The 12268-nt window shown below is 38.1% G+C and overlaps 1 protein-coding gene across 3 annotated transcripts in view; it reads left to right on the top strand.

The window, feature by feature from the left end:
- The window catches only part of PKN2 (protein kinase N2), a 70459-nt gene that overhangs the window by 52099 nt on the left and 6092 nt on the right, over positions 1–12268 (top strand). For all 3 annotated transcript variants that reach the window (XM_081946062.1, XM_081946063.1, XM_081946064.1), the window contains exons 9-16: positions 730–873; positions 972–1047; positions 1303–1477; positions 1654–1780; positions 4687–4814; positions 4934–5009; positions 5239–5330; positions 7429–7605. In XM_081946062.1, coding sequence (XP_081802188.1) covers positions 730–873; positions 972–1047; positions 1303–1477; positions 1654–1780; positions 4687–4814; positions 4934–5009; positions 5239–5330; positions 7429–7605 — 995 coding nt within the window. The remainder of the gene's footprint in view (positions 1–729; positions 874–971; positions 1048–1302; positions 1478–1653; positions 1781–4686; positions 4815–4933; positions 5010–5238; positions 5331–7428; positions 7606–12268) is intronic.

The following is a 12268-nucleotide window of genomic DNA, read 5'->3' as shown; positions in this document are numbered from 1 at the left end:
ATGGGAAATGGCTCTACACATTACATAATGGGATACATTATGATGTGATGGGAAGAGTTGGGGAGGTGGAAGAATTGGAAAAGCAGCAAACTGAAATGAAGATACCCCATGATCCTTGCATCTGGTTTTGTGTGCCTACACGCATGTTATTAGTCTTCACTGTAAGATAAACTGTTCCTTTTGGAATTAATGTGGAGTAGTTTACCTTTATTCAGCATTAGGGCTGTGGATCATAAATTACTCTATCTTCCAAGTGCCATCCAGCTTTCACAGGATTACGCTTTTTGTTTTAGTATTTTTTAAAGAGCTTTAAACATTTTGAGAATTGCAGAAATAATATCTTTAAATCTTAATTATGATTGATTCAATACATGGAAGCAAAAGAAAATTCCTCTCTAGTCTCTGTTGATTCTCCTTAAAATTTGTTACAGCATTGTGGAATTATTTTTTATCCTATTGTTGTGGAATTATTTTTTATCCTATTGTTGGCCATTCATTTTATGGATATAACATCCGAGACAGTTTATGCAGTTCTGCACTAGCTTGGAAGCAGCAGGTAAAATAAATGAATTAATTCTATGGGCAGGAAAGAAAGGTGGTTCCTTCCACTGCTAAAGTCATCTATTCCCAAAGTATGGTGATTCTGGTGTAAGAATATTTCCAGCTAGGTCTGCTGAAATCTAGTAAATCTAAAAACTTAGCCTGGATTTGTTTCTTATTGTTCTTCAGTCACGTGAGTTAGAGATTTCTGTTTATTGGCGTGATTGGAGATCTTTGTGTGCCGTGAAATTTCTGAGGTTAGAAGACTTCTTGGATAATCAGCGACATGGAATGTGTCTCTATCTTGAACCTCAGGGTACTTTGTTTGCAGAGGTAAGGACAAATACTTTTAGTAAATATTTTAAATCTTGCGAAGTCCTGCTTCCAAAAAGTATTAGTCTGCATTCTAACACCTATTGCCTGAATTGCAGGTTACATTTTTTAATCCTGTTATTGAAAGACGACCAAAACTTCAGAGACAAAAGAAAATTTTCTCCAAGCAACAAGGTGAGGTGGTTGGTTTTGTAGCTTTATCACTTGGTCCTAGAATTAATAAAAATGGATGCTGTCATGTCAACATTTCATTAAAGATAATTTTTCATAATTTGTCAACAAGGCTTTAATAAGAAAAAAATAGGAAATATTACATGCACAGCTTATCCATCACAAGTAATAAACTAATGAATATATGAATTCTCATTTAGTTATAGCTTTTGGTGATAAATAAAGAAATTACTTAGGCTTTGTTTTCTTTATCCACAGGCAAAACATTTCTCAGAGCTCCGCAAATGAATATTAATATTGCCACTTGGGGAAGGTTGGTGAGAAGAGCTATTCCAACAGTAAATCATACTGGGACCTTCAGCCCTCAAGCCTCTGTGCCTGCTACAGTATCAGTAGCTGATGCTCACATTTCTGGATTAGGCTCACCAACTAGGTAAGTAAATGGCTAAAATGGATACATTTCACATGTTAAAGTTCCTGTGAAATATTTACAGCGTAAAAAGAACTAGATGCTTATCACTGAAGGTTTTTTTTAAAGGGAAATTAAATTATTGTATAGAATTCTGCTCATAAGGTCAACAGACTTACGGTGAACTTTTTTTCCCCAAGTGATTCCCCTGTAGGTAAATTGGTGTTTGAACTTGACCCTGAACCCACCTGTCCTCCACGCGTACCTTCGCTTGGAGAAATCAGTGAATCTTCGTCTGAACCAAAGTCTCCGCCTACCCCCACTCAGGCAAGGCTCCTCATTTAGAATTCTGTTGCAGTTTCTTTGATTGATTGTTGTGAGCTGCCCAGAGTTGTTGAGAATTGGGCGGCTTACAAGTTCAGTAAATGGTTGCTGTTGTTGTTTTTAAAATGTTTAATTTACTATGTAATTTTTAAAAATGCCACCTTAAAATGAATATGATGGATAAATGTTCTTTCTATGGTGATTTTGAGCAATGTGCTTAGGAGCTGGGATGGTGGATAAAGACTGGTGAGCTCCATGCTCAAGACCCTTGCTATTGCCCATTGAACTCAGACAGACAGAAATTAATTTCAGTCATTGACCAATAAAAATTAAATGAACAACACAAAGCTGTCCCTTAACAACAAGAACTATGAGCAACCATTTGTGGGTGAATTTTACACATAATGTAGCAAAATTTTATTTTAGAGAAATAAATGTATGTTTCTTATTTATCAGATGTGCAGATAAAGGCTATCAGGGTACCCCAGAAATTTAAATAAAAAAGCTGTAAACAACTTGTGGCAAATATCCCAACAGAACTGTCAATACAGAAAAACATGGGCTGTTGTTTCTGTGGCACCCATATCATAAGGCAATATTGGGTTTCATATGGGATTTTCTTACATTTCCCTTTCAGGACAGCTGTATTTTGCACAAAAGCTGATCATTTTCTCTCTGCCGAACCTAATTCATGGGTTTGGTATAGGGAGGATGAAATTAGTAGAGGTCTCCAAGGAAGCCACATTGAGCACTCAAAGAAAAAGGAAGAATATAAATAAATTAAATAAATTCATGGGTTTTGGTATTTTAAAAATGTAATCATGAAGCTGTTGTTTCCTTTAAATGATTGCTTAAATAATTGCTTTTGCACTATTTACTTCCCTCATAATTTAGTTGGTTGTTGATTAAACTTGGTTTGTGTGTGTGTGTGTGTGTGTTCATAATGAAGATCCTTTAAAAATCTAGTCAGATAAAAATAGATGTCAGCCATATTTTGGGGTAATATACCGTGTTTCCCCCAAAATAAGACAGGGTCTTATTTTCTTTTGCCCCACGAAATATGGCCTTGGGCTTATTATAGTGGTAGGGCTTATTGTTTTGGGGTTGCCGGGCAGCTGCTCCCTTGCGAGCGGGCGCCCGAAGAGCTGTGCACAGCCTCAGGGTGAAGCAGCCATAAGATGACCACACTCACAAGCAACCGCCTGGCAAACCCCCTCTCCAGCCAGGCAGAGTGCCATTCACTGACCTAGGGGGTATCCCTAAGGCGCCAAGCCACGTGGCGCTCTGCCCGCTCCCCAGCTCCCGCAGCTTGGCACATTAGGGATACCCTCTAGGTCAGTGCATGGAACTCTGCCCAGCTGGAGAAGGGGGTTGCGCGAGTGCCTGTTCCGCCCCTAGCAAGCATGCCTCCCAGCCTCACCATGCCCTGGCCCAGCTCTCCCTGCAGAACCATGGCACTGCCGCCGCTGCTGCTGCGCTCCGAGCATAACTTCTTCTCCAGCTTCCAACTCCAAAACTCGGCTGCCGAGTCTTCCAGCAGCAGCCGCTCTAGAAGTGCGCTGTATGGTTGTGGGCCGGCTGTTGGACAGAGAGTCTTCCGGACAAAGAGTCTTCCAGCAGCCGGCCCGCAACCATACAGCGCACTCCTAGAGCGGCCGCTGCTGAAAGACTCGGCAGCCGAGTTTTGGAGTTTTGAAGGCAGAGAATAAGTTATGCTCGGAGCATGGCGGCGCCCTGGGTCTGCACAGAGAGCTGGGCCAGGGCATGGTGAGACTGGGAGGCATGCTTGCTGGGGGCGGAACAGGCGCTCACGCAACCCACTTCTCCAGCCGGACAGAGCTCAATGCACTGACCTAGGGGGTATCCCTAATGTGCCAATCCACGGGAGCTGGGGGGCGGGCAGAGCGCCACGTGGCTTGGTGCCTTAGGGATACCCCCTACATCAGTGAATGGCGCTCTGCCCGGCTGTATAGGGGGTTTGCTGGGCGGTTGCTTGTGAGCGTGGTCACCTCATGGCTGCTTCGCCCCTGAGGCTGTGGCCGGCTCTTCGGGAACTCTCAAGGGAGCAGCCACCCGGCCACTCCCCCCTCCAGCCAGGCAGAATACCACTCCCCAACCTAGCGATATCCCGAAGGCGGCAAGCAACCTGAAGCCCTTTACCCCGGCTCCCGCAGCTTGGCGCTTTCAGGATACAGCTAGGTCGCTGAGCGGTGCTCTGCTTGGCCGGAGGGGGTGGGGTTGTCCAGGGGGCTTATTTTCGGGGGTGGGCTTATATTTTTGTCGACGCAAAATGTGGCAAGGTGTTAGTTTCAGGACAGGTCGTATTTTTGGGGAAACCCGGTATTCTTGGAAGAATGTTCCAAAATTTGGGGGACAGCACTAAGAATGTTTGGATGCATATTTTTGTGGTGGTATAGATATGGAAAGAGAGACAGTCTAGTCTCCCATAAGAGTGTGCATAATATCTTAAAAGGTGGTCTAAAAGAACCTTTGTAAATAACACGCCCAGTCATTCATAGCTAGTAATGCTCTTTCAATATATGGCTATAAATTGAATCTTTCATAATGGAGAAATACTTCACAGTTTTTCTTCGTATACAGTAGATGTGAATAAGAGATAGATATACATTTGATATAGATATGGATATAGATATAGATGCATGTATGTTTGGGGAATTTGGGCTTTCTAGATTGTCTTTAATTTTTCCTGTTTCAGCATCTTGTTAACTTTCTAAGTTTTATAGAAGTATAGAAATGTAGCAAAAGTGCTTTTTATAGATGATTTTTCAAATTATGGCTCTGAAAAACTACCAATCTAGTTTTACTCTTCTAAATTAAGCATACTTCTCAAATTTCTGGCATATTTTTGAATCTTCTTTCTTTTTTATTTGTTTCTCAAATTTTCACAGGATGTGGAAACATTTGATTTTGAGAATGACAAAAATAATTTTGTTCAAAAATTTCAACCAGAAATTATTTGTGAGACTCAGATTTCAAATTCTGATACTGACTATAAACAAGTACCTGAAGATAGAAGGTAAGCTGTTGTGTTACTTTTATATAACTATATATGACTTCATGCTGAATAAGGAAAATGCAAAAAAATATTTCAAGGAGGATTGGATTCTCATTTTTTTTTAAATTTGTGTATTTCAGAATACAACAAAGATTTCAGTTTAGTTTACAAGATTTCCGATGTTGTGCTGTTCTGGGTAGAGGACATTTCGGAAAGGTACATGTGAGAGTTAAAATTACGATCTTGTGTATTTGACATACGTATTTGCTGTATTTGACATACGCGATGCGTATCTGCATAGCTATCCTTAGGGCTCACTTGATTTTAGTATGTTTAGAAAATCTGTGTGTGAATTTGTGTCCACTTAAAAATGATTATAAATCTAAAAGAAATATTAAACCAATATTTTTTTTAAAACAATAAAAACACGCTGTTTGTATTTCAGGTCCTATTGGCTGAGTATAAAAATACTAATGAAATGTTTGCTATTAAAGCCTTAAAAAAAGGAGACATTGTTGCTCGAGATGAAGTAGACAGGTTAGTATAAAAAGGAGTAATAGTTAAATATGAATGTATTTTTAATTATTTCTGTTGTTTTAAGTTGCTGTTTATAAACAAGCTAGAATTGGGTAGTGAGATTTGCCGATGATGCAAATAATAAGAAATTATAACGAACAGTTCCAAAGGGATTTTCTAAATTTATGTGAATTGGCATCGAAAAGATAAAGTTCAACATATAAAGTGACATATGCTAAGAAAATATTTCCTAGTTTCAAAAATTTTCTTGTGGAGTTGAATACTTCAGTTAAAAATATTGATTCAATTTGTGACTATTATGAAAAAGACATCCTGAGATTCATTATAAAGGAATGGAGGTAGTCCTTGACTTACAATAGTTCATTTAGTGACCGTTCAAAGTTATAATGGCACTGAAAAAAGTGACTTATGTTTTCACACTTAACGACCATTGCAGCATCCCCATAGTCACATGTGATCAAAATTCAGATGCTTGGCAACTGATTCATATTTAGGATAGTTGCAGTGGCCCAGGGTCATAGGGTCCCCTTTTGTGACCTTCTTGCAAGCAATGGGGAAGCCAGATTCATTTAACAACAGGGTTACTAACTTAACAACAGCAGTGATTCACTTAACAACTGTGCCACATAAAATGGGACAAAATTCACTTAGCAACAGAAATTCGGGGCTCAATTGTTGTTGTAAATTAAGAACTGCTTGTAACATTTCATCAATATCATACAGCACATTTTGAATGCAATTTTATACACAGCTTTAGTCATCACACATTCAAAAAGTACCGTAGAATGAAATAAATTGTAACAAGGAATAATAAAAGAAATTGAGTAGATAGAATAATTTATTACAGTGGTTAGGTTTCATTAGATTACAAAAATTCAACTACATAAAGGCACAATTGAATTAAATAGAAATTAGTGCACTGTAAGAACAAAGAATTTCTCTCTTATTACTACAATCAAGTTGAACGATCAGATAAGAGGATAAGAGTTAATGTAGAATTGGTTGTTAGAAGATTTGCTGATAATCACCAATTTGGAGAGTTTTAAAAGCAGAGGAATTCAGGGCAGAGAAGATTAATGACTTCTAATGCTGACAACTATATATTATATCCAGTGTTAGAACCAATGGGATTTGCTTTCTGGCCTTCTATGAATGAAAAAAAAAAGCATGCTGGAACATGCTGGTCAATTGGTCTCCATTGGTTCCTTTTACTACAGGAGTGGCTAAACAAACATGTTGGATGACTTTATGAAACAACCACTAAAGCTGGTATTATTTGTAGATCCAGGCTCCTTTTATATTGTCAGGCGGATCACACCAAGCTCTAATAATATTTTACAAACAAGTTCAGAACATCTAAAAGGGGTGAATACTTTTTCATAGAATTATAGGGTATATATTTTTCTATCTTTTATGTGGTGTGAACCTGGAACCCATTGTGTGTAAACATACATACATATTTGAAAATATGTCTAACAGAACTTAATTACAAACAACTGTAGGATGAGAGTGTAAAGTAAACTAAGCATGTGTCAACAGGAAATCTGTTATAGTGTTAACAGCTGTTTACCTCTTTTTCTCAGTATGTGCAACATGAGTGTATATCCTTTTCCAGGAACACAAACATAATATTTGTTTGTATCACTGCAAGCCTGAGTGCTGTTTTCTATAAATTATTTATATTTATATAAGTTTGTCTTATTGAATGTAGAGTGGTGCAATGTAGTATAGCGTAATATATAAATATAATAATATACTATACTATGATACAATATATACTATACTGTATATCATATATGTATCATATATAACATAGTATATAATATAATATAAATATATAAGTTATGATATATATAAATATCGTATATTCAAGGAGCCCATTCTAAGCTTCTGAACTTACTTTTTAGGTAAACATTAGCTGTATAATTATTATTCAATAAGCTTTTAACGGCTGTTCTTTTATATAATCTTGTCATTTATTTCAACCAGGTGTCAGGTTACATGAATTGACCTTCTGGACTTTTTTTTTTTCTTTTAACTTCTTTTTCTAATATACTAAAGGGAAAATAAGTCACGTTACTTTTTTCCTGTCTTGCAGTCTCATGTGTGAAAAGCGAATTTTTGAAACTGTGAACAGTGTAAGACACCCGTTTTTGGTGAACCTCTTCGCCTGTTTTCAAACCAAAGATCACGTGTGCTTTGTAATGGAATACGCTGCTGGTGGGGACCTCATGATGCATATACACACTGATGTATTTTCTGAACCAAGAGCAGTGTAAGTTTTCAGCCTTCATATCATCTCCTGTTATCTTGCAAATTAATAGACTTTTGGAACTTTGCTGGTGAGAATCCTGAGGACATGATTTTGATTTCTTGTTTAACTGTGTTTAGATTACAAGACACTTCACTGTTCAGAATTTGGCTTAAGACTTAGTGGTTGTCTATAACTTTGATGAAGGTATTTCAATGAGAGATATTCTTTGAGTTAGATTTTTTAAGTTTTTTCTAGTTTAATGTGTTTTACTGTCTTTATTGTTTTAAAATGCTTGTAATGTATGTTTTGAATTGTGAGCTATCCAGAATTGTTTGCTGTGCAGCTATAGAAATGAAATACATATAATCCTCGACTTATGGCAGTTCATTTAGTGACCGTTCAAAGTTACAATGATACGCAAAAAAATACTTATGACCGTTTTTAATACTCATGACCATTGCAGCATCCCTGTGGTCATATGATCAAAATTCAGATGCTTGGCAACTGGCAGGTATTTATGAGAGTTGCAGTGTCCCGAGGTCATGTGATCCCTTTTTGCAACCCTCTGACACGCAAAATCAACGGGGAAGCTAAATTCACTTAACAACTGCCTTGCTTAGCAATCGAAATTTTGAATTTAAATGTTGTCTTGAGAACCACCTGAAAATAAATAGATGCATGTATCCTTGTTAGATTGACATGTATGTGTAATGATGTCATGTACACAGCAGACCAATGTCGTAAACTTTCAAGGTGCTATGCCTGATCAGATAATTCCAAGTAAACACATGTAAAAGGAATTGGGACTTTGTTCATTAATTTTACTTCCATTAAAATTTCACATAAATTTTAATTTATGTAATAAATTTTCTTCTACTGTTCCCATTGTGCAAGGTGATAGAACTATTTCCATTAAATGTTTTAGGGCCTATTTTTGTTTAACCTGTGATTTTACTTTTGTATTTTGCTTTTTAAAAAAAAAATATTAACCAACTTGACTACCCACTAGATTAGGCAGATTCTCTGGCAAAGTTAACATGATCCTTGGGGCATAAAGCCTGAACAAAAGTGAACTTACTTCCTGGAAAATAATAACTGCTGACAGTTGTCTTTGGGTGGTGACAGTTTTCTAGAGCTTAAAAAACAAAGAGTTGCACACGGCTCAGTTAGAAATCAGCAGATTTTAAGCTTGTGGGATCTGTTTTCTCTTCTGCCAGAATCCTTAGACCCACCCTTCAGAGCATGTCTTTAAAAAAAACCTAAATTTTCATGACAAGTGAAGTGGAACATTGGATTTACAATGCAAGTTCCTTTTCCTCCATTGAGAGAAGGTGCCTCCGGGTGGCTCCTGCTACTTTCTCTGATTAGCAAGACTGAAAGTTTGGTAACAATCCCTAGAATGAGAAAGAGAACTCCTTGCCATCCCTTTTAGACGTGTAAAAAAATTATACTCCAAATGAAATTCAAGAGAAAAAGAATGACAGAAGTGGGGGGGGGGGGGGGGGGAGAACTATTGAAAAGCTAGTTGTTCTCCATGGTAAAACATCAACAGGAAAATAAAAATACTCTCCATCCAGTATAGACAAGGAACTTGGGCAGTCAAGTCCGGTGCTCTATTTTTTTGCGGTTGAATGTTGAAATATTGACATTTATAGTACACTATCTGTAGACAAATGAAAGTATAGCATCTCTACAAGACAACAAGCTTTTTAAGCAGTACTTTGAGAGATGTTTATTTATTTATTTATTTATTTACATGAATTGGCTTCCCACCTCCAGGGGACTCTTGAGCAGCATACAAAACTAATAAAACAACTAAGACATTAAATCAACAGGTAGCGTAGACTTACATGCCCTAATAACATAAGCCACAAAACAGAAAGTGGCCCCTGAGCAAATAATAAACTTCAATCTCAGGGAAAAGGGTGCCATCCTTACCTCTGTTCCAGAGGCTGAAGGCTGCAGGAAGGCATACTTCCTTGATCCCCACAAAATGTCAGTGTTTAATGAAGAGAACCTGGAATACACCTATTCTGCTGGAAATACTGATTGGGCAGAAAAGAGATAAATGGCCTCTCAGGTGTTCAGGCCCTATGCCATTCAGGGCCTTATAGCTATTTAGCAGCACCTTGAATTGCACTCAGAAGGTAACCAGTGTAGCCTACGTAGCAGTGATGACACATGAATACACCAAGAGACGCCCATTACTGCTGTTGTGAGGAGTAGGTTTTAGTATGATTGAAATAAGTAGTGAGATAAAAATGGTTAGTACTATTGTTGGGGTTATTAGGCTCATGTTCTCCCACTTGGATTTGCACAATAGATTATGGTGCCTAAGACCAGTGGAATACTATTATCCTTTGGTAGAGGGAGGCGGCTGTTATTTCCAGGCTAAAGAGTTAGGAAGTCTTATTGCACCCTCTGGGTGTGTGAGGATTGGTTCCTATTGTCATGGTCACAGCTTGATATTTTATTTAAATTACACACACTTAGATTACTAATTTGGGTTTTAATGAGATGAGTATTAGTGGTACGGTATGTAAGTAGTATGAGTAGGTGCTCTCGTGAGTGTGTCGGCTGAGTTGGAGTGTTTGACAGAGGTGGGTTTATTTGTGTTGATAGAAACATATGAACAGAGTATGATCCGAATATAATAATTGTTGTTAGGTATCAGTTGAAGAGGGAGGATGCGATTATTAATTCTCCTGTGAAATTTATACTGGGGGTGGGGTAGCAATATTTATTAGATTAATTAGTAGTCATCAGGTGGTTATTATAGGTAGGATGTTGTGTAATCCTCGTGTTACTGCTTACACTGTTGCATTTTGAACCAACTGTAGCCTCTTAGTGCTCTTCAAGTGGAAGTTGTGTCCTAATAATATAGAACATTTATATTCCCTGGAGTCATCTTGGCTCTTAAGATCTTCTATAGGTCTTTTTTTTTTAGCAATAAAGCTTGTTACATTTCTCAAAGAAAAAACATCTCCTCCTATTAATAGAAGACCTAAAGAAAGATGGTCTGGTTTTTGTGGTCCGAGGGATTAAACCCTGGTAAATGAGGAAGCAATAGATTCTTGCAATGGAATCTGGTATTTATGCAGGTTATTGTTTTGCTATTTATTTATTCTCTCTCTTTTTTTGTGTGTGTGCCTTTGAGTCAGTGTTGACTCCTGGTAACTGTCTGGACAAGTGCCAGCAATTTTATTGGCAAAATTTCAGAAGTGGTTTGCCATTGCCTGCTTCCAAAGCCTGAGAAAGCATAAGGTCATCCAGCTGGCTTTGTGCCAAAGTTAGGACTACAATTTTTGCTTTAAAAAGTTATGTGTATCAAGCCCTGATAAGTTATCATCCTACTTCTTTGAACATAACAGAATCATCTTGCTACCAATGGAATTATCTTCTCCCTGCCCTCAGATCATATTAAAATAGCTGCCTGATGCTCAGCAACTGGATGTTTTTCATCTCCTCCAAAAGTGGAGAAAGGCAAATTTGTCTTACATTTGAACTTTACAGTCCATCTATATATATAAAAGCCAAATATCACTCACTCATCACGAAATGTCCAGAACCATAAAGCCTACAAACTTGAAATTTGGCACATGTTCCTCTTGGGCATCTAGGTGGTCGCTGAGAAAGGATTTTTCAAAATAACCATCAGATCATTAGTATTCCTTATACAGTATTAACATGCTCTGATGATAAGGAGTTTTCTCCCTCTCCCTACCTGAAATGAATTCTGTTCCAACTGCCAGTTGCCTTCTATTAACACGCTCTGATGCTAAGGAGTTAGACAGTCTACTTCCCCTCCCCACCTGAAAAGACCTCTGTTCCAACTGCTAGGTGCCTCATATTCCGTTACCTCAGTTCAAACTGGCAAATGTTCCACTCCTTCACTCAAGGAGCAGCCTGGGGCTCCTTAACAGTACTAAACGCCAGTACCTCACCAAAATGAGATAGCTTCCACCTATGGAACTGCTTCCAAACTCAAGGTGGTGGAGAGATATTCCCTTATGAGTTTCAATCACCAACCACCACTGAACCAACAGATTGTGAATCAAATGTCTTCTGCATAATGCCCCAACCCCAACTCATTTCTTACACTGATCTCCTCAGTTCTGACGAATTTGTCCCTTCTACTGTTAAAGAGAAAAGGGGAGAAAAACGCAGGAAAAGATTTACAGATGCAATTAGGAAAACACAGTAAGGGAAGCCCAATCATAACTACTCATTAATTTTCAAGCTTTAAGTGTCAATTTATCAAGCCCGATCACATAGTTTCATAGCGAAGCACAGGTATCCAGCTAGTATTATATAATTTTCCTTTTTTTACAGACCGCAGAATGTTGGAACTAGCATTACTTCTGTCAAAGTCAGAAGCCCCTCTTGACTAGCTGAAAAAGCTTGCAGAGCATTAAGCATTGCTCTTGTGGGGATTTCTGGAGACTGTTATGCCACAGTCCTGATGAAATCCCAGGAAAAGTAAAAACAGCCAGGCCATCATATTTACTGCAGCTCAAGAACACAATGCCAGAACTCAATTGGGTCTTTTGTGATGGGATCCTGGAAGGCAAGGCGGCATTTCCTTTAGACGAGAGTCAGGATCGGACTAGTAGCAGAAATTTTGTGTCCACAATTTACCCACAACAAGTATAATGGAAATGTTATTCTTTGTAATGTAAATAAA

This window comes from Natrix helvetica, assembly GCF_964273705.1.
Source record: "Natrix helvetica genome assembly, chromosome: 3".
Classification (NCBI taxonomy): domain Eukaryota; kingdom Metazoa; phylum Chordata; class Lepidosauria; order Squamata; family Natricidae; genus Natrix; species Natrix helvetica.
The sequence above is the reverse complement of the archived record's forward strand: the minus strand, read 5'-3'. Positions and strand labels throughout refer to the sequence as shown.